Source organism: Sus scrofa, chromosome 13 (assembly GCF_000003025.6).
Source record: "Sus scrofa isolate TJ Tabasco breed Duroc chromosome 13, Sscrofa11.1, whole genome shotgun sequence".
Lineage (NCBI taxonomy): Eukaryota > Metazoa > Chordata > Mammalia > Artiodactyla > Suidae > Sus > Sus scrofa.
The window spans coordinates 177,489,730-177,508,293 of NC_010455.5; the positions used below are offsets into that span (position 1 = coordinate 177,489,730).

The window sequence follows — 18,564 nt, forward strand, 5'->3', positions numbered from 1 at the left end:
TAATTGGTATTTTCCACAAAGTTGCAGTGTCAATTTATTTTGGATATTTTAAACATTTCACCTGATACACTCAGCTTTTAGTTTCCATACCGGAGGCAATCAGCATCTAGCATATGGTATACAAGATACAAACGGAACAGGGCTCAGCTTCAGAAATAAGGCAGCTGGTAGATTTGACAGTTCTTTTCCAAATCACTCATCATGTTTTGAGTTGCTGCTAGGAAAAAATGTGTTGCCCATCTCCAAAATAGATGTTCTTTTTTATTTTTAAGCTTGAGAGAGACTTTCCAATAGAAAATAAGACAGATGGGTATAGGAAGCAAGATATTTATCTCTATTTAGACCCTTTTCTCCTGTCAGTTCCTTCATCAAAAGAGTTTTACAAATAAACAAATGAATATTTCAACATTCAGACTTAACCATGTCCTAGAATGTACTTCTGCTTCTCCTGTGAAACATGCCTCTGGAACAGTAAAAAGTCAAAAACCACATGAAGGGCTGGTAGATTTTTCATTATGAAGGTCTCCTTTTGAAGTGCTGATGACACTGCAGATGAGTAAGTGAAATCTGGAGACTACTTTCCTCCATTGGCAAGTGTGCGATCATTTGCTTTCAGTAATATTTCCCACATTGAGGAGCCTCAAATTAAGAGTTTTTCTTACATTCTCAAAAGCATAGGCAAAAAGGTGTTTATTCCAACTGTAAATTGCATAGAGTCTCCAATTCTTTGACTCAAATGCAGCTCAGAAGTGTTATCCAGTTTGGACGTTTATAATGATTTCTAAAGGGGCTTCCCACACAGAATACCATTGCACCTGGTATGTAATGTAGTGATCAGTTTCTGAATCTGTGAGTGTTCCAGAATCTGTATATATTTCTGTTTTTAAAAAAGCTTTAGACAAGAACTACCCCTTGAATTTTTGCTAAATTATATATATTTGGTACATATTTCTTCACCTCATTTATACTAGAGTCAAAAGATGGATTTTCTCCCCTTTCTGCGGTTTCTACCTTGTAGAATACCTTTTATGCTGTTGCTCAGCGCTTCAAAGTTAATTGGTTTTAATCTACTAACAAATATTGATAATGTAGTTTTCTAGTACTGGAATATTTAATTCATCATGTTACTTGATTTGTACCTTCTGACCTTACAATAAAAGTTGGCATATTTGTAATTCCTGAATTAAAACTGATGTAAAAAGTCATGCAAAGAAAAAGCAGGCTGATTTAGTCATTATCAGACTCTTCTCTGGTGAGCCAATAAAAGCATATCCAACATTCAGTTTCCCAAATTAATAGTAGTCATCAAGTTTATAGTATAGTTCTTCATATTTCTGAACATTGTTATAAGTCATTAAAAATGGATTTATGAAATGACAGACTTTCCTAGAATAAAGTACAATAAATATGTCAAGAAGCTATTCTTTAGTTCCAGTCCAATGGGAATTGAAGAAATCAGTTCAAACGGGAATAAAAAAAAAAAAAAAAAAAAAAACAGAACTTTTGAAATGCCTTGTAGATGAAAAATACATGAAAATACTCTGTGCACATCACAGTTCCTAATCAATGTATTTTTTATTCATGAATTTTAATATATTGGAAATTATTAACATATTGTTCTATGTTCCAGGAACTTGTGAAATAATATAAATCAAGTGGTCATGGTTTATCGGCATAAGGTTTCCTTATATAAAGATCTATAATTTAAATGTAATTTTTCCTGTTACTCTGCCAACAAATTAATTCTTTCTCATTTACTGTTTAGTTTTGGATGTCATGCCATAAATATGTAAAGTTTTCATTACCATGAATTCTTACAAATACAAAAAGAGATTTAAAACTACAAAATAATCCTTAATTTTCTAACAGCATCAATTGTAAAAAGCATGATCAATACCTGTGTTTCAAGAAAAATACCTGCAGTTTATGTTCAAATTGATTGTAGGCCATAAGTGTATTTCAAAAATATTGAAATGGGAAATAATATGTGTCTCAAACATTACGAATGTGTTAACCAGTGTTGGCATCAAAAGTTTTCACAGGAGTTCCTGTTGTGGCGCAGTGGTTAACGAATCCGACTAGGAATCATGAGGTTGCGGGTTCGGTCCCTGCCCTTGCTCAGTGGGTTAACAATCCGGCGTTGCCGTGAGCTGTGGTGTAGGTTGCAGACGCGGCTCAGATCCCGTGTTGCTGTGGCTCTGGCGTAGGCTGGCGGCTACAGCTCCGATTGGACCCCTAGCCTGGGAACCTCCATATGCCGCGGGAGCGGCCCAAGAAATAGCAACAACAACAACAACAAAGACAAAAAGACCAAAAAAAAAAAAAAAAAAGTTTTCACATATATGATCAATCTTAAACTCAATTCATTCCTACAGTAGTTCTGATAAGCTAGAGTTTTTCTCTACATTTTAGAGAGAAAGTGACCGAGGTGTAGGAATGCTGAGTAGCTGACAAAGGAAATACTGCACAGAAATGGCAGAGCAGAAATTCAGATTGGGAAACCAAAGTTCTATTCACTGTATTTGATATCCATGTAAGAATATATTACATAACAAAAATGTCTGTGATTCTTTTAACCAAAGGGGGACAATGTTATGAATCTGGATAAATATACATCAAATATCAAGAGTGTCAAGCTAATATATTAAGAAAGCTTTTGAAGTTAGATGGACCATTTACCAAGCTGTGTGTCAAACCAAATAACTTATTAACTTATCTCTTGGGACATTAAAGAAGCAATGTACTAAATTCATTTATTCATTCACTCATCTATCCATTTATGCATATATCTAGCCATTTACTTATAACATAATTACCAAGATGTCTTTTATTTAAACACACTTCTTACTAGGTTAAGTTAAACTTTAGAAGAGATGCAGAAAGCTCATTAATCAATAAATTTGAATATTTTATCTTTGTTTACAAATAACATCATTTAAATTATTGCAAGCGCAAGCTGTTAACTTCAGTTTTTGCAAAGCCAAATGAAGAACAAGATACATTCAAACAACGTTTCATGCCAAAGAACGCAGCTCATCCCCCTCTTCTCCTCTTAGTGTAAGCACCAACTGCAATAATTTGAAGCATTCTTCTAAATTTTGTTCAAGTAGGCATGCAGACAGTAAGTATGCAGCAGTAAAAAAATATCCTTACAAAGCGAGGACTCCAAGCAGCTTAAAGCAAAAGTGCACAAAGTAATGGAACTTCTTAATTTAGTACATACTTTTATCTTAATGAACATCAAACATAACTAATAACTGAATATTTTACACACCCAACCAAGGAAAAAGAAAGTATCATATTTTTCTCAAGAAAAGTTAGCCGTTTGTAATATTCATCCATTCATATATTCTTTCACATGAAAATTGGTATCTATTAATTGCTGAGTAGCAAAAAGTCCCTATAAAATGGCTTAGTAAAGTGCTAAAAAAAATCAGGAGCAACTTTTACAGCAGACAACCCTCAAGTAATATTTTAATAGGGGTGAATAAATGTATTTCATTCTGTTATATCCTACTATGCATGAGCTATGAAGCATTGTACAAAGCCATGCGAAATGGATAGAAGGATGGCTACTTACCAACAGGGCGAGCTGTAGACATTACAATGGTGTGGTGAGAACATAAAAAAGAAATTTAAAAAAAGAAAGAAAAGAAAATTATCAGAATGCATGATGTGTAATGCTACATTTAAGTATGGACAGTAGGGTGATTTCTAGTCTCATTATTCAAGTATGAACAGGATGTCCTAGCTTGATAAAAACTGAATGTTATAAATAGCATTCTAAGAAAATAATTACTCTGCATGCCAAGATTAACTCTAAGCAATTTGAGAGAGATTTTACATGAGGTCTTATCATCATCATCACTTACTGCAGTTATTATTTCAAAGATCTTTTTAGAGTTAAACAGCCTTGTGTTACCCTAAAGTAAGAACCTGATGAATATAACTATTCAAGTCACAGGCTAGCAAATGTCATGTCAATAAAAGAAGGCCTCACTGTCTGATTTAAATAGCAATTGGATTTTAAGCATGGTTAGTCAGAACCATTACAAGGACTACAGAAAAGCCCCTGACGCTGCTTTTCAGCCAGTAATAAGTTAAGATCACATCACTTTTCATCCGTGGACAGGGTGGATGAAAATATAACAAATACGTTGGAACATCCTAAGAGATTTCAACTGAGTAGCTCGCTAACTACTGTTAAGCTCTTTTCTTTTTCTTTTTTTTTTTTTTTTGGTCAGAGGACAGGAAACAATGACAAATTGATTCCTATTCACACTGAGAGTGGTTTTCAAAATGCTGCTTCAACAAATTGTTATTTTTTTATTATTCCATAACTTTCAATCACTAAAATCAGTAGTAATAGGCTGCCCCCTTAATTAATGTGCAAAGATTGTAAGAGATACACATGGGCTTAATAATACTTTCTTTAAAAAGAATAACGCCAAATCAATTTAGACAGTAAACACTTTACATAAATGCAATGGACAAATACAAAACATATGGTCTCATTTATTCAAAAAAAGAAGAAATAGATTTAGCAGCATTTGAACTCATGAAATTTTACATTTCAAAATACAAATTTATACAGCAAACAAGTGCTTTACCCATATTTCCGTGGATAAAGTTTTAGTGTAAATACGGTGTGACTCTCAAAATTATTTTGCCTTGATATCTTGTTGGGCATGGTGAGATACATATAGCTTTTAAAACCATGTTTATAGACAATCATTCGCTCAACAAATACATCGTAATTCTAGCATTGCGTAATCTGAGAATCATGGTCATGTACTATGATTCACAATTAAAAGGGGGGAGAGTAAGGCAATTCAAAAAAGAATAAAACAGTTACCAGCAGCTGAATGAAAATCCTAGCTTGGTGAAACTCTAACATGTCCTACAGTCTATGGTGGGTTTACTAGAGCTAGAGGGAGAAAGTAAGTTGAACTATGCATAACAATTACACTTTCTTTTTTGGGGGTGGTGGGAGTTAGTCTGGGCACACAAAAATAACAACTAAGAACAAAACAACAGACTGACATAACAAAGTTGTGCCTTATTCTAATTGATGAGATGTCTCTTAATTTTGTCAATGTCTAGTAGAAAAAGAACTTTTTCATTTTGGGATTTGCATTTTTCAAGGGCCACCTCAAGCTAAATCTTTCTCCTTTAAAAACAAAAATGTATTTTTAGTCTATGATTGTAAAAAAAAAAAAAAAAAAGAAAAAAACACGGTGAGAAATGACATTTTAAAGAAAGAAAATATCTGTTTTACTTGGTTTAGGGTAATTCCAAAAAATTAAGGCTTTATTGCTCTGGAAGCAAGGGATTTTCCCAATGAAGACTTGATTTATGCAAAGCCAATTTAGCAAGTGAAAAATGGGAAAAATATGTTTACAAATATGCAGTTTGTGTTCATTCATTTTTGAGCCACTTATAAAAGTTCCATTAGATCATGAATTATTAGAATATAAATGCTAGGAGGCCTTTATTGCCTATTATTTCTTTCTAATTTTATGTTTGTTGAGTCAGCAAAGGGAGTTACTGTTAAGTTTAATTTTATAAGCTATTTTCATCATATTTTTGAAGTGGAAATCAACTGAGTAAATCTGTTTCAGATTTTGACTATAAAACTCCTTTTTCTTTTCCTCAATTGGCTAAAGTGAATATGATGATAAAATTTTAACAGAAACATCACATTAAAACTTCTTGTCTTTGTTACATAGTAACATTTCATCCTGAAAAAAACCAGCAGGTGGATGTTTTCAAAATCAGCAAATTAAACTAAACTGTATCCATGCATTAAATGGATGAAAATGGATGTGGCCTCTTGGGTCAGTTGACCCCATTCTAATAAAACAAACCAGAAAAGGGCTGAACATTTCATTTATGTGCATAGAAAAATGGGCAACAGCAAAAAAATAAGCTAGAGTTAATACATTTTTTTTTCCTGTTAGCCTCTTAAGCATGAGAAATCCCAACCACTTCTCCTAATGGTAAAAAAAAAATACATTTTAAAACAATATTTTACTCCACATTTTATTATATTATGGAGATTTTTTTTTTCCTTAAAACCCTGTGTTTGAAATTTCAGTCTTAGATGACATACATACCACGCAGATTAAATTCTCTAATCTGTCTACAGGACACAGATTAGGGGAGAGACCATTTAAGGTTTGAGGATTTAAAAAAAAAAATCCCACTAAAAACAAACAACTCTTTCTATTAGTTTTTAAGTTAGCTTCAAACATCCATCCAGGAGGAGCATGCTTTGTTAAATGAAATGGTAAGCCTGAAACTTTCAACAAATTATGTAAACAATTAGCTGGGAAAGATCTTAAAGCAAACAGATCACTTTAAATCTCATTCATCCAAGCATTCAAGTATAAAAGGAACCCGTTGCTTGCACAAACAACCCCTCACATTTTCTCACCATTTGTTTAGTCAGCAAATATTTCTGAATGGAACATTTCTTGGTTAGTTGTTTATTCTTCTTCCCACTCACTTCAGAAAAAACAAACAAACTTTGGGGGAAACATGGTCAAGTGAATTGCTTTGGCAAAGGGCTAACTAGATAAAAGCAAATGAATATATATAAATATATAATCACCCACCAGAGAATGTAGGTTAAAGAGGCTTACAATGGCTTTCAGATTTTGATCACATATGACAGTATATATATATTCAAATGGTATATGATCATAGCTTTTTATGAGCTGTTAACTAAGGAGGAATGAAAAGCAACTACCTTGCCAGTTTTGTTGAAATTTACTTTGTATCTAAATCCACCTTAGAATATCTGGATGAGGAAAAAATCATTTAGGTGGAACAGGGATGGAGTGATTGAGAAGTCTGGAAATCAATGTTTTTCTAGGTATCCAGAGTGAATGTTTCCTAATAGTTACCTGGAGGAAGATGAGGGTTTTCTTTCTTTCTTTTTCTTTTCTTTCTCTTTTCTTTTTAACTGATCTGATGCCCAAATCACATATCTGGCAAAAATCATTTTTCCTCCCAGATGAAGGACCAGTCTGAGAACCCCTGACACATTTATTTCCAATCCAAATTCCTCCAAGCCTTTCTCCTAATCTTATGAAAACTTCTGTAAGCAAAGCTGCATGAGGCTAGGAAGTCTGACCAAAGAGGGTGAGATAAAACTGATAGATGGATGAGAACAGGCAACCAACTTCCTTATCACAAGGATGGGAGGAGGCACCAGTTAGGATAGCGAAAGAAAGGCCGAAAGACGAGTGATGGATGCACCTGCCTATCTCTGAAGTCCTGTGAGCATAAACAATGCCATGGGTAACATCTATTTGGCAAGAGTAAGTGTAGCTGTGTACATAGTACAATTTGGTACCATGGGCTGTATAATTTACTCATGTGGCTCAACATGCACCATCAGGAAGATAGTTAATTCATGCTAGCTCTCTGTAGGGTTAAATAATGCTTTCTTTCACTTATAAGCAATTGCAGGGAGTCTATAAATGAAAATTACTCCATGACTGAGAAAGTGCATGACACCCAGAAAGTGAAAGTTATTACAGGAGCGGCACTGACTATTTCAATTATTTAAGGCCAATGAACTTCACAAATCACTCTCTAAATCAGATTTTCTCAATGTGGGAGCTCCTTTGTGTCCATTTTTCACCTTTGGAAGCAGTGTTAGTTTTTTTCAGATTGCTTTTTCAATGCTGAAATAAAAAAGAATTTCAAAAAAACTGCCTACTAGTGTAGAGTGACAATCTAATAAATAGAAAACAGTATCTTTGAAACTAGAGATATTTAAAAGCAGTAAAGAGTTCAAAGCGATTGAAACAAAGATTAGCATAAATCTTTTCTATTTTTAAGATTTCATTTTAAACTATATTAGCTATTACTTATTAAATAAAAATTAATCCCTTCAAAGGGTCATCCCTTCAAACTCAAATTTGAAAGTAATTTTATTTCAACTAATACCAAAGAAGACACAAAATCTAGGCATTTTAATGTAATAATAAAACAATGAAAGTATTACTTTGATTTTGAGTCCACTTACCAATTTAACCAAATATTAGTCTGCTCGTTCAATTATATTTCACATCTTAAGTCTCTTACCTCGGACTGTAAGGGTAGCAGAAGCTTCCACTTTTCCAACACGATTCTCAGCAATACACATATACGTGCCTTCATCTGTACTCATGGCCTTTTTAATTCTCAGGGTATAATCATCTTTGATGTCATACCTATGTGGAATATGAATTGGTTTTATTAAATAATATGGTTATATCTAGATAACATTAAGTATTCACCTTCATTTTTCTCTTTTGTACTGTATTTTACCTAAAGTAAAACACACACACAGACACAGGATGTTCAGCCATAAAGTACAATTGCTTACATTAAAGATATTGCTAATACGATCATTAATTTCATATCTGATCTCTAAGCTGTTTGATTATCAATTACCTATAATTTATATAGGTATAAAACTCTGCTGCATCAAAACTGTAGTTCTTAGTAAGAAAAAAGTATATATTTCAGTTTCTTGGAGAGTTGTATTTTGTAAGTTACACTGTACTCAAATATATGATTTAACTTTTTAGGCATCTTGAATATGAGAGAGCCAGAATATATTAAAGGAGATTATTCTCTTATTTGTTCACAAATTGACAGAAAAGTGGTTAAAAGAATTAAGAAGAGGTAGTCCTTTTTCAAATCAGCAATATTAACTTTAAAACATCAGCATGCCTTAGACTGAGTTTTAGTAATGCACATCCTCGTCTCTTTCACAAACATTTATTGTCACATTTCAATTTTTTAACAAGTATACTAACATACTAGTTTTCAAAAAATAAAAAATTCAACATGATTTTTTAGGAGATTGCATAAGAACATGCTCTTGTTAAATTCTAAGAAATTAAATTCTAATAAATTCTTATTAAATTATACAATAAGGAAGTTATCTTTACAGTTTTCCATATTTGATTTTTCTTCTTAATTTTCACTGATCGTCTCTGTTATTTCACACACACATTTTTGCAATAGCTTCTGATTGATCACATTGGGACTCTTCCTTATATATACCACACAGTTAAAATCTGTTTCCAAAATACTACTTTAATCAGTTCTCTTTGCTTACAACTAGCTGTGACTTTCTATTGCTTTCAGTACCAAAAAAACTTTTTAGGCTTTCAATGAAGAGTATTATACACAGAATTCTTCTACTTCCAGCTTTAACTAAAAGAATAACACAGTTAACATTATTAGAAGCTGTGACATAGACCTAATAAAAGTTCTCTTTTAAAGAACTTTGCAAGATAGAAAACCAGGTCTAAAAACAAAGCATGTCAACTGAACTTAACTCTTCATGCTCCCGCATCCTCCAGTTACGGTGGATACTCTTTCCTCTATGTTTTAGGTTAAACTTCCACTGATTTACGTGTCATGACTCATGAGGAAAGCCTTATCATCCCCTATTCTTGTTTGAAGCCATCCATTACCACACTAGAAAACTATGATTACTCTTTCTTCAAAACAAAATACAAAACCAAAAAACTGCCCCCAAACAAACAAAAACCTTTATTGCTATACCAGTCATTCTGCACTTGCTTACATTTTGTATTGTCTGTTTCGATAAAGGCAGAGATCCTGTCTGCATCACACACTGCTACAGCCACAGAGCTTTTAATATCCAGTCGCATTGCCAGTTGGTTAAGAGCAGAGATTCTGGAGCCAAATGGCCATATTTTTAATCTTGGGCTCTGCCCTCATCTTATGCTTGAAACAGTGCATAGATATTTAATTTCTCTAGATCTCAACTTCCTCATTAGCAAAATGTGCTGATAATAACACCCATCTTATGGAGTGAATGTGAGCTTTAAAGGAGATATTTATTACTTATAAAGGGCATGAAGCTAGCTAGCATACAGAAAGCACATTATTAGTTATTTTTACTACTCCTATCAGAAGTACAAGAAATAACCGGTTGAATATATGATGAGTATTGTTTCTTGCTGATATTAGGATCAACCAAATATGAATGACTGCAAGGCTGCCAATCTGCCATCTTTACCTATAAGGGCTTTCTTAAAAAGCTATATTTATAGTTAAGAGCAAGTACGGGACTAAGACGCATGAAACAGTAACATTACACAGAAACTTTCTCTGTTTAACTTTGCCAATTAAATACGTGAGAAATAATGACTTTAATGATGGCTTCAGAAAAGCTGCTGGTGATATATTTACTGTCTAGTAAAGATGACTCCTATAGTTAGCCTATATTATGCATGACATGCTTAATTCTAAGCTATAAATATTGAATAAAAATAATATATGTTGCAGTCATTTCTGATTCATCTTAAAAACTAAACTCTGGTTTTGTCTTTGGTTCTTTTTGTTCATTTGTTTTGTTTTTTTGCTATTTCTTTGGGCTCCTCCCACGGCATATGGAGGTTCCCAGGCTAGGGGTCGAATCGGAGCTGTAGCCGCCGGCCTACGCCAGAGCCACAGCAACGCGGGATCCGAGCTGCTTCTGCAACCTACACCACAGCTCACAGCAACGCCGGATCTTTAACCCACTGAGCAAGGGCAGGGACCGAACCCGCAACCTCATGGTTCCTAGTCGGATTCGTTAACCACTGCGCCACGACGGGAACTCTTGTCTTTGGTTCTTGTTTGACTTCTGTAAAAGTCTCTTCATCTCTCTCTGAGTTTTCTCAAAAGCTGAAAGAGGGGAAGATGAACTTGATCTATAAAGTTATTTCTGGATCAAGCATACTTGAAAACATATTCTAAGTTAATAGAAGATACTTACATTTTAGCTTAATTATGATCTTTCATTTGATGAAACAAAATCAGAAACTATGTTGCCTTAAATTAAAAGAAAAAGGAGTTCCCGTCGTGGCGCAGTGGTTAACAAATCCGACTAGGAACCATGAGGTTGCGGGTTCGGTCCCTGCCCTTGCTCAGTGGGTTGAGGATCCGGCGTTGCCTTGAGCTGTAGTGTAGGTTGCAGACGCGGCTCGGATCACACGTTGCTGTGGCTCTGGTGTAGGCCAGTGGCTACAGCTCCGATTCGACCCCTAGCCTGGGAACCTCCATATGCTGTGGGAGCAGCCCAAAGAAATAGCAAAAAGACAAAAAAAAAAAAAAAAAAAAAAAAAAAAAAGAAAGAAAGAAAGAAAAGAAAAAGACATGCACATTAGCTCAATGCAGTCTCAAAATAATACTCTGAGTCAGAAACTGCCATTTTACAGGGGAGGAAACTGACCCTTCCTCAAGTGAAATGATTTTCTCAAAGTTATTTTGCCACTAAAGAGAAAAACCAGAATTCAAACCTTGAACTCTGACTCCTGAACTGGCACTTTTTTCCCCACTGTATTATGTTCTCCTTCCCCACAATAAAATACTTAGTTTAATTTTTAAAGGCTAACTTAAGACATATAAGCCACATTATCCACACGTTTGAATAGAAATATAATTTCATATTCAGCAAACACCAAGTTACACCTTCTGGCAAAATTTTACTTCAGATTATATAAATTACATAGGTAACAACATGATAGACAAATACAATGTGAGAGCTATTTATATGTGGCTTTAACAAAAAAAAAGTTTAATAAAAAATTACATACTAGAGGGAGTTCCCATTGTGTCTCAGCTGGTTAAGAATCTGAATAGTATCCATGAAGATGCAAGTTCGATCCCTGGCCTCACTCAATGGCTTAAGGATCTGATGTTGCTGTGGCTGTGGTATAGGCTGGCAGCTGCAGCTCTGACTCAGTCCCTAGCCTGGGAACCTTCGTATGGTGCAGGTGTGTGCATAAAAAGTAAAAAAAAATCACACATTAGATAATATTTAAACCCAACATAAGTCTGAAATCTCATCTGTCAAAATTTCTTTTTTTTAAAAGGAGAGAAAATATTATACATATGTTATATACATCATTTTTAAGTTGGCTTTTGTTCACTTATTAAGGATTCCCTGATAAATACAAGTAATTGTATATACTACTATGATTGTAATTTTTGTTTTTATGGGGGAAAAAGTGAAATATTGCTCAAGAGGAATAGAATTAACCTCTGTCGCTAATAAAAGGGACTACTTTTCAAAGATACCATGCCTTTATAAGCAAATAGTAAATCTACATTTTCATCTAACTATGGAACAAGGTTTTAGATATAGACTGTAAAACTCTGGATAAGAGCAATGATCTGGAGGTATAGAGGTATTTTTGGAACACTTGCAGGATTCCAGCTAGGTACAGAGAGTACATGTACCCAGGTAATAAGCCCATTTGCAGTGACACAGGTAAGCTTTTAGTAGAAAGAGGTTTTTGGGTGGTAAGTTTTAATGATCCTGCATATAAATTACCTAGCATAATTAGTAGATGGACATTTAACATTGTCTCATTTCAATTTCCCCCTGAAGCTGACTGAAATTTGACAAGATTATAAGGAAGGTTTAATTACTTTAGGAAATACTTCTGACCCTGTCTCCAATATGCCAGACACTGCATTGAAGACGGGATATATGCATTCACAGGGCTTTGAGCCCAGTAAAATGATTCTCAGCTAGAAGAGGTAAGGTCACCCCCACACAAGAGTAAGTCAAAACCACCTCCAAGTCTTTCTCTAACTAATGTGCACACTTCCCCAGTCCTGAAGTTAGATATGCACACGTTTCTGACAGCAGTGCTGTCTTTTCCCACTTAGAAAAAAATAAGTGCCACAATACACTAGTCCTGCTAGGTCCTGTCACATAAAGGTGTTGAAATTTAAAAACAAACAAAGGGAGAGTCTTGTCAGCAAGTGGTGCTGGGAAAACTGGACAGCCATATGTAAATCAATGAAACTGGACCATACCCTCACACCATGGACAAAAATAAACTCAAAATGGCTTAAAGACTTAAATGTAAGATAAGACACCATCAAAATCCTAGAAGAGAACATAAGCAAAACATTTCCTGGCATCAACCTTATAAATGTTTTCTCAGGTCAGTCTGTCAAAGCAGGAGAAATAAAATAAAACCAATTGGACCTAATCAAACTGACGAGCTTTTGCACAGCAAAGGAAACCATAAAAAAAAAAAAACCCATAAAGACAACTTACAGAATGGGAGAAAATAGTTTCAAATGATGCAACTGACAAGGGCTTAAACTCTAAAATATACAAACAACTTACACAACTCAACAGCAAAAAAGCCAACAACACAATGGAAAAATGGGCAAAAGACCTGAATAGACATTTCTCCAAAGAAGATATACAGATGGGTAACAGGCACATGAAAAAATGCTCAACATGATTATTAGAGAAAGGCAAATCAAAACTACAATGAGGTACCACCTTACACCAGCCAGTCAGAATGGCCATCATTAAGAAGTCCAGAAATAACAAGTGCTGGAGGGGGTGTGGAGAAAAGGGAACCCTCCTGCACTGTTGGTGGGAATGTAAACTGGTACAGCCACTATGGAGAACAGTTTGGAGATACCTTAGAAATCTATACATAAAACTGGTACAGCCACTATGGAGAACAGTTTGGAGATACCTTAGAAATCTATACATAGAACTTCCATATGACCCCACAATCCCACCCCGGACAAAACTCTACTTAAAAGAGACACGTGCACCCGCATGTTCATTGCAGCGCTATTCACAATAGCCAGGACGTGGAAACAATCCAAATGTCCATCGACAGATGATTGGATTCGGAAGAGGTGGTATATATACACAATGGAATACTACTCAGCCATAAGAAAGGAAGACATCATGCCATTTGCAGCAACATGGATGGAACTAGAGAATCTCATACTGAGTGAAATCAGCCAGAAAGACAAAGACAAATACCATATGATATCACTTATAACTGGAATCTAATATCCAGCACAAATGAACATCTCCTCAGAAAAGAAAATCATGGACTTGGAGAAGAGACTTGTGGCTGCCTGATGGGAGGGGGAGGGAGTGGGAGGGATCGGGAGCTTGGGCTTATCAGACACAACTTAGAATAGATTTACAAGGAGATCCTGCTGAATAGCATTGAGAACTATGTCTAGATACTCATGTTGCAACAGAAGAAAGGGTGGGGAAAAAAATGTAATTGCAATGTATACATGTAAGGATCACCTGACCCCCTTGCTGTACAGTGGGAAAATAAAAAAATAAAAAAAAAAGAAAAGAAATCTTTACATAGAACTACCATATGACCCAGCAACCCCACTCTTGGGCATATATCCAGACAAAAACTTTCCTTGAAAAAGACACATGCACCCGCATGTTCATTGCAGCACTATTCACAATAGCCAAGACATGGAAACAACCTAAATAACATATGATTGGATTAAGAAGATGTGGTGTATATATATATATACATATACATATATACACACAATGGAATACTACTCAGCCATACAAAAGAACGAAATAATGCCATTTGCAGCAACATGGATGGAACTAGAAACTCTCATACTAAGTGAGGTAAGTCAGAAAGAGAAAGACAAATACCAGATGATATCACTTATATCTGGAATCTAGTATATGGCACAAATGAAGCTTTCCACAGAAAAGAAAATCATGGACTTGGAGAACAGAAACTTGTGGTTGCCAAGGGGGAAAGGGAGGGAGTGGGATGGATTAGGAGCTTTGGGTTAATAGATGCAAACTATTGCCTTTGGAATGGATAAGCAATGAGATCCTGCTGTGTAGTACTGGGAACTATATCTAGTCACTTATGACGGAACATGATAATGTGATAAAAAAGAATGTATACATGTATGTGTAACTGTGTCATCTTTCTGTACAGTAGAAAATTGACAGAAAACTGTAAAACCAGCTACAATGGAAAAAATAAAAATCATTATAAAATAATAAATAAAATAAAAACAAAGGGACTTCCCGTTGTGGCTCATGGGAAACAAATCCAGCTAGTATCCATGAGGATGCAGATTTGATCCCTGGCCTCATTCAGTAGGTTAAGGATCTGGCGTTGCTATGAGCTGTGGTGTAGGTCGCAGATGTGGCTAGCATCTGACGTTGCTGTGGCTGTGGCGTAGGCCAACAGCCATTGCTCTGATTCGACCCCTAGCCTGTGAGCATCCGTGTGCTGTGGGCACAGCCCTAGAAAAGCAAAATAAATAAATAAATTAAAAAAATAAAAACAAAAACAAAGAGACTTCGAGGATTCTCACTTTAGGGGGCACTCGGAATCTTTTAAATTCTCATTGTCATTGGATCTGTGCCTAAGGAAAGATAGTGAATATTATAGGCATTTTGATTTATATCAAAATACTTTAAATACTTATAAAATAATTGACTCTATCTGTTTAAAAGTGTTTTTAAAAGCTCACTTTGGCAACCATCCCACCACACTTGAATCCCATCTGTAACAATCTACCAACCAGTTTTCCAGCCTATTCTTATGATGAGTGAACTCTTCTGTCTTTGAACATCTCTGACAATTAGATCTTAAACATATGATAAAACAAAACATTTCTTTTAGAAACTTCTACTAATGCTATTACTCCTTGTACCAACCAGAAAAGGACGCTCTCACTCCTGCAAGATGGCCTTTTGAGTTTGGGGTTTCCTATGAATTACTTTATTTTTAGGTTAACTATTTCTAACAACAACAAATTATATAACATAATAGCCATTATGTAATCTGAGGGTTTAAAGGAAAATGAAGAGCTTCACTGATTGGTCGACCTACATCTGATATGTTACTCCACTGTTTAGAATTATCTAATGGCTTCCCATCCAGTCACATAGAATAAAACCTATTTCTATGGTCTTTGAGATTTCAAATAATCTGTTCAACTTCTCATTAACCCTCTTTTAACCACACTTCCCTTCTTCCCTTGTACAACTTAACTACCTAATTACTACTCTGTCTTTGTGCTTCTTTTATAACTTAGTTTTATAAACTTCTTTTATAACTTTCATAACTCAGGATACCCTTCCCCTACATTTTTCACTGCTGATTATTCTTAACTTTCAAGATGACCCAAATATTCCCTCAAAGATGCCTTCTTGCTACACTGTAAAGTAGCTACACTATAAAGCAGTTCCCTGCCCACAAGTTACTTTTTCAAACTATTTATATTTGTTTTTATTCTTTGTTTCAAATTTTTGTTACTTATAGAACATCTTATTTTCTTCACAAAACATACCTCTATCAAATTGCTGGCTTGATTCTTATCTTCCTCCTTTCCAAGAGCATGTATACTCATGAAAACAAGAACTGATTCCTTTTTGTTCCCAACTATATACCCCAAGCCCTACCAAACAGCACCTGAGATCTTAGATGTGCTCAGTGAATACTTATTGAATGAATGATGAACCATCCAACAAAACTTAAAATTTTTCCATCATTTTTTATGGCATAGTTATTAGTAAAACACTTGTATACAGAGCAGAAATATCAAATAATTTGAAATAATACTCTTCTATTATATCAAAAAAGAAAGTAATGCTGTTAGGTTTATATATTAGCAGTTAGTTCTGAAATGTATATTAAAGCAACAAAATACTGTAAATATTAAGACAAAATATTTAATACATAAATGCTACTATGGATATAGTGCTCAAATAAAGAAATCTTGACCAGTAATCTAGACATTTGATTTACGTATTATCATTATGCTTTTCTCTCTGTAAATTTCTAACATGAAAAATAAATAATCTCTGCACCAAAGTAAAAGAAATAATTCTAGAAGAACATCTAAAACAAATGGGAAGACTATAGGAGAACTAAGTAAAGCTTTGTGTCTTGTTCAATGCTTTTGAATATATTAACTCATTATTTTGGGAACTAGGGCGGTTTCTAATCACATGTTATTAAAATAAAATAATGACAAAGAAATTTTTTGCATAGTGTTCTCAAATGTACTATGAATTTATTCTCATAACAATTCTGGTAGGTAAGTAATTATGTCCCCCATTTAAAATTTTTGAAAAATTAGGCATGCAAGCTTCAATCTGAAAGCATATAGTTTATTTTTATACTTTTATAAAATATGGCAAAATGGAATCTGGAATATTTTGTTCAATTTTAATCCTTGTTTATCAAGAAAGGAAATACAAGAGTTCCCGTGGTGGTGCAGTGGTTAACGAATCCGACTAGGAACCATGAGGTTGCGGGTTCGATCCCTGGCCTTGCTCAGTGGGTTAACCATCCGGCGTTGCCGTGAGCTGTGGTGTAAGTCACAGATGCGGCCCGGATCCCGTGCTGCTGTGGCTCTGGCGTAGGCCAGCGGCTATAGCAGCGATTTGACCCCTAGCCTGGGAACCTCCATATGCCACAGGAGCGGCCCTAGCAAAGGCAAAAAGACAAAAAAAAAAGGAAAAAAGGAAATACAGACATAAAAATTGAAAAGGTGACATACATGAATTTGAACTCTTCATGTGTTAAAAACAATAACTTCAAAAGAATATTATTTAAGTCTAGAGACCATGAAGAGCATGAGTCAATAAAGATGGAAATATTCGGTGAGTCCCAAAATGTCAATATGAAAGGAGAACACTTGAAGCCTAAATAAAATACCTCTAGGATAAGGGAGAGGGAGGCTATTTAATTATGTAATTATAAGAAAATTAATGAAATTGATATTCCAAGAAACCAACAGTTTATAAACTCTGAGACAAAGCAAACAATTGAAAGATTATTGAGTCTTGTTTAATGTCCTAATTTTAAGATTAGAAAAATAGCATTTTGTTATCTAGAGTCTTGGAATTCACTGGAGCAAAAGTTTGGCCCATATTAAAAAGTAGGTTTCCTGGCACATTCTTCATCAACTGTATTAGAGGTTATAACTTTCTACCAAGAGAAAACATAAAGATTCCATTTTTTAAAAATGTATAAATCTATAAAGGGAAATTAAGTAAGCAGGGGATATACTACCAAAATTGCAGCTGCTCCCACAAATTTTTCCTAGATGGTTCAATGAATAAATGGTCAATATCATTATTAAGCTTTTTGTGGCAGAGTTGTTATTAGAATTGAGGCCTCATGGTCTGGGTACAGAAATTTACACTTGATACTATAAATTCTTAATTGCAATTTGTTCCTTTGTGGATGGAAATCTTCATGAGAGCAAACTGTCTGTGCGTAGCTGTGTGTGTGTGTGTGTGTGTGTGTGTGTGTGTGTGTGTATTTGTGTTTTGACTCACAAATGTTTTTAAATTATTGGAATAATTGATGTAATTTAAAATGTTGACATTTTCACATAGAAATTTGGATTTTCAACTCAAGTTCAGTCATCCTCCAAAGGGCACACTCTTTCATCACACTGCCTACCCAAGTCTAAAGAACCACACAACTGGAGACACTACTGTTCCTTCCAACATTACGGAACCGCTGTGCCAGTCTCTAGCCTGACTCTTGATAGTTTCCTTATCCCAGGAGACTGAAGCATATCATAGTACCTTTATTAATTGTTTACTATAAGATGCACCTCAGGTCAGAGAAATGAAAGACCTTATAATTGTGATCAAATTAGCTCTTGCCCGCAAAAAAACCTTAGCAAATATAAGGATTGGTTTTAAAGAAATTACATTTAAATAACTTCAAAACTCAAAGAAAAGTA

The 18,564-nt window shown here is 34.7% G+C and overlaps 1 protein-coding gene across 25 annotated transcripts in view; it reads right to left on the reverse strand.

The window, feature by feature from the left end:
• The window catches only part of ROBO2 (roundabout guidance receptor 2), a 1,674,316-nt gene that overhangs the window by 124,018 nt on the left and 1,531,734 nt on the right, over positions 1 to 18,564 (reverse strand). For 20 of the 25 annotated variants that reach the window (XM_021071393.1, XM_021071387.1, XM_021071400.1 and 17 more), the window contains 2 exons: positions 8,098 to 8,225; positions 3,581 to 3,592 (listed from right to left, as the gene is read on the reverse strand). In XM_021071393.1, the coding sequence (XP_020927052.1) occupies positions 3,581 to 3,592; positions 8,098 to 8,225 (140 nt within the window). The remainder of the gene's footprint in view (positions 1 to 3,580; positions 3,593 to 8,097; positions 8,226 to 18,564) is intronic. The other 5 variants (XM_021071386.1, XM_021071392.1, XM_021071405.1 and 2 more) reach the window with 1 other exon arrangement.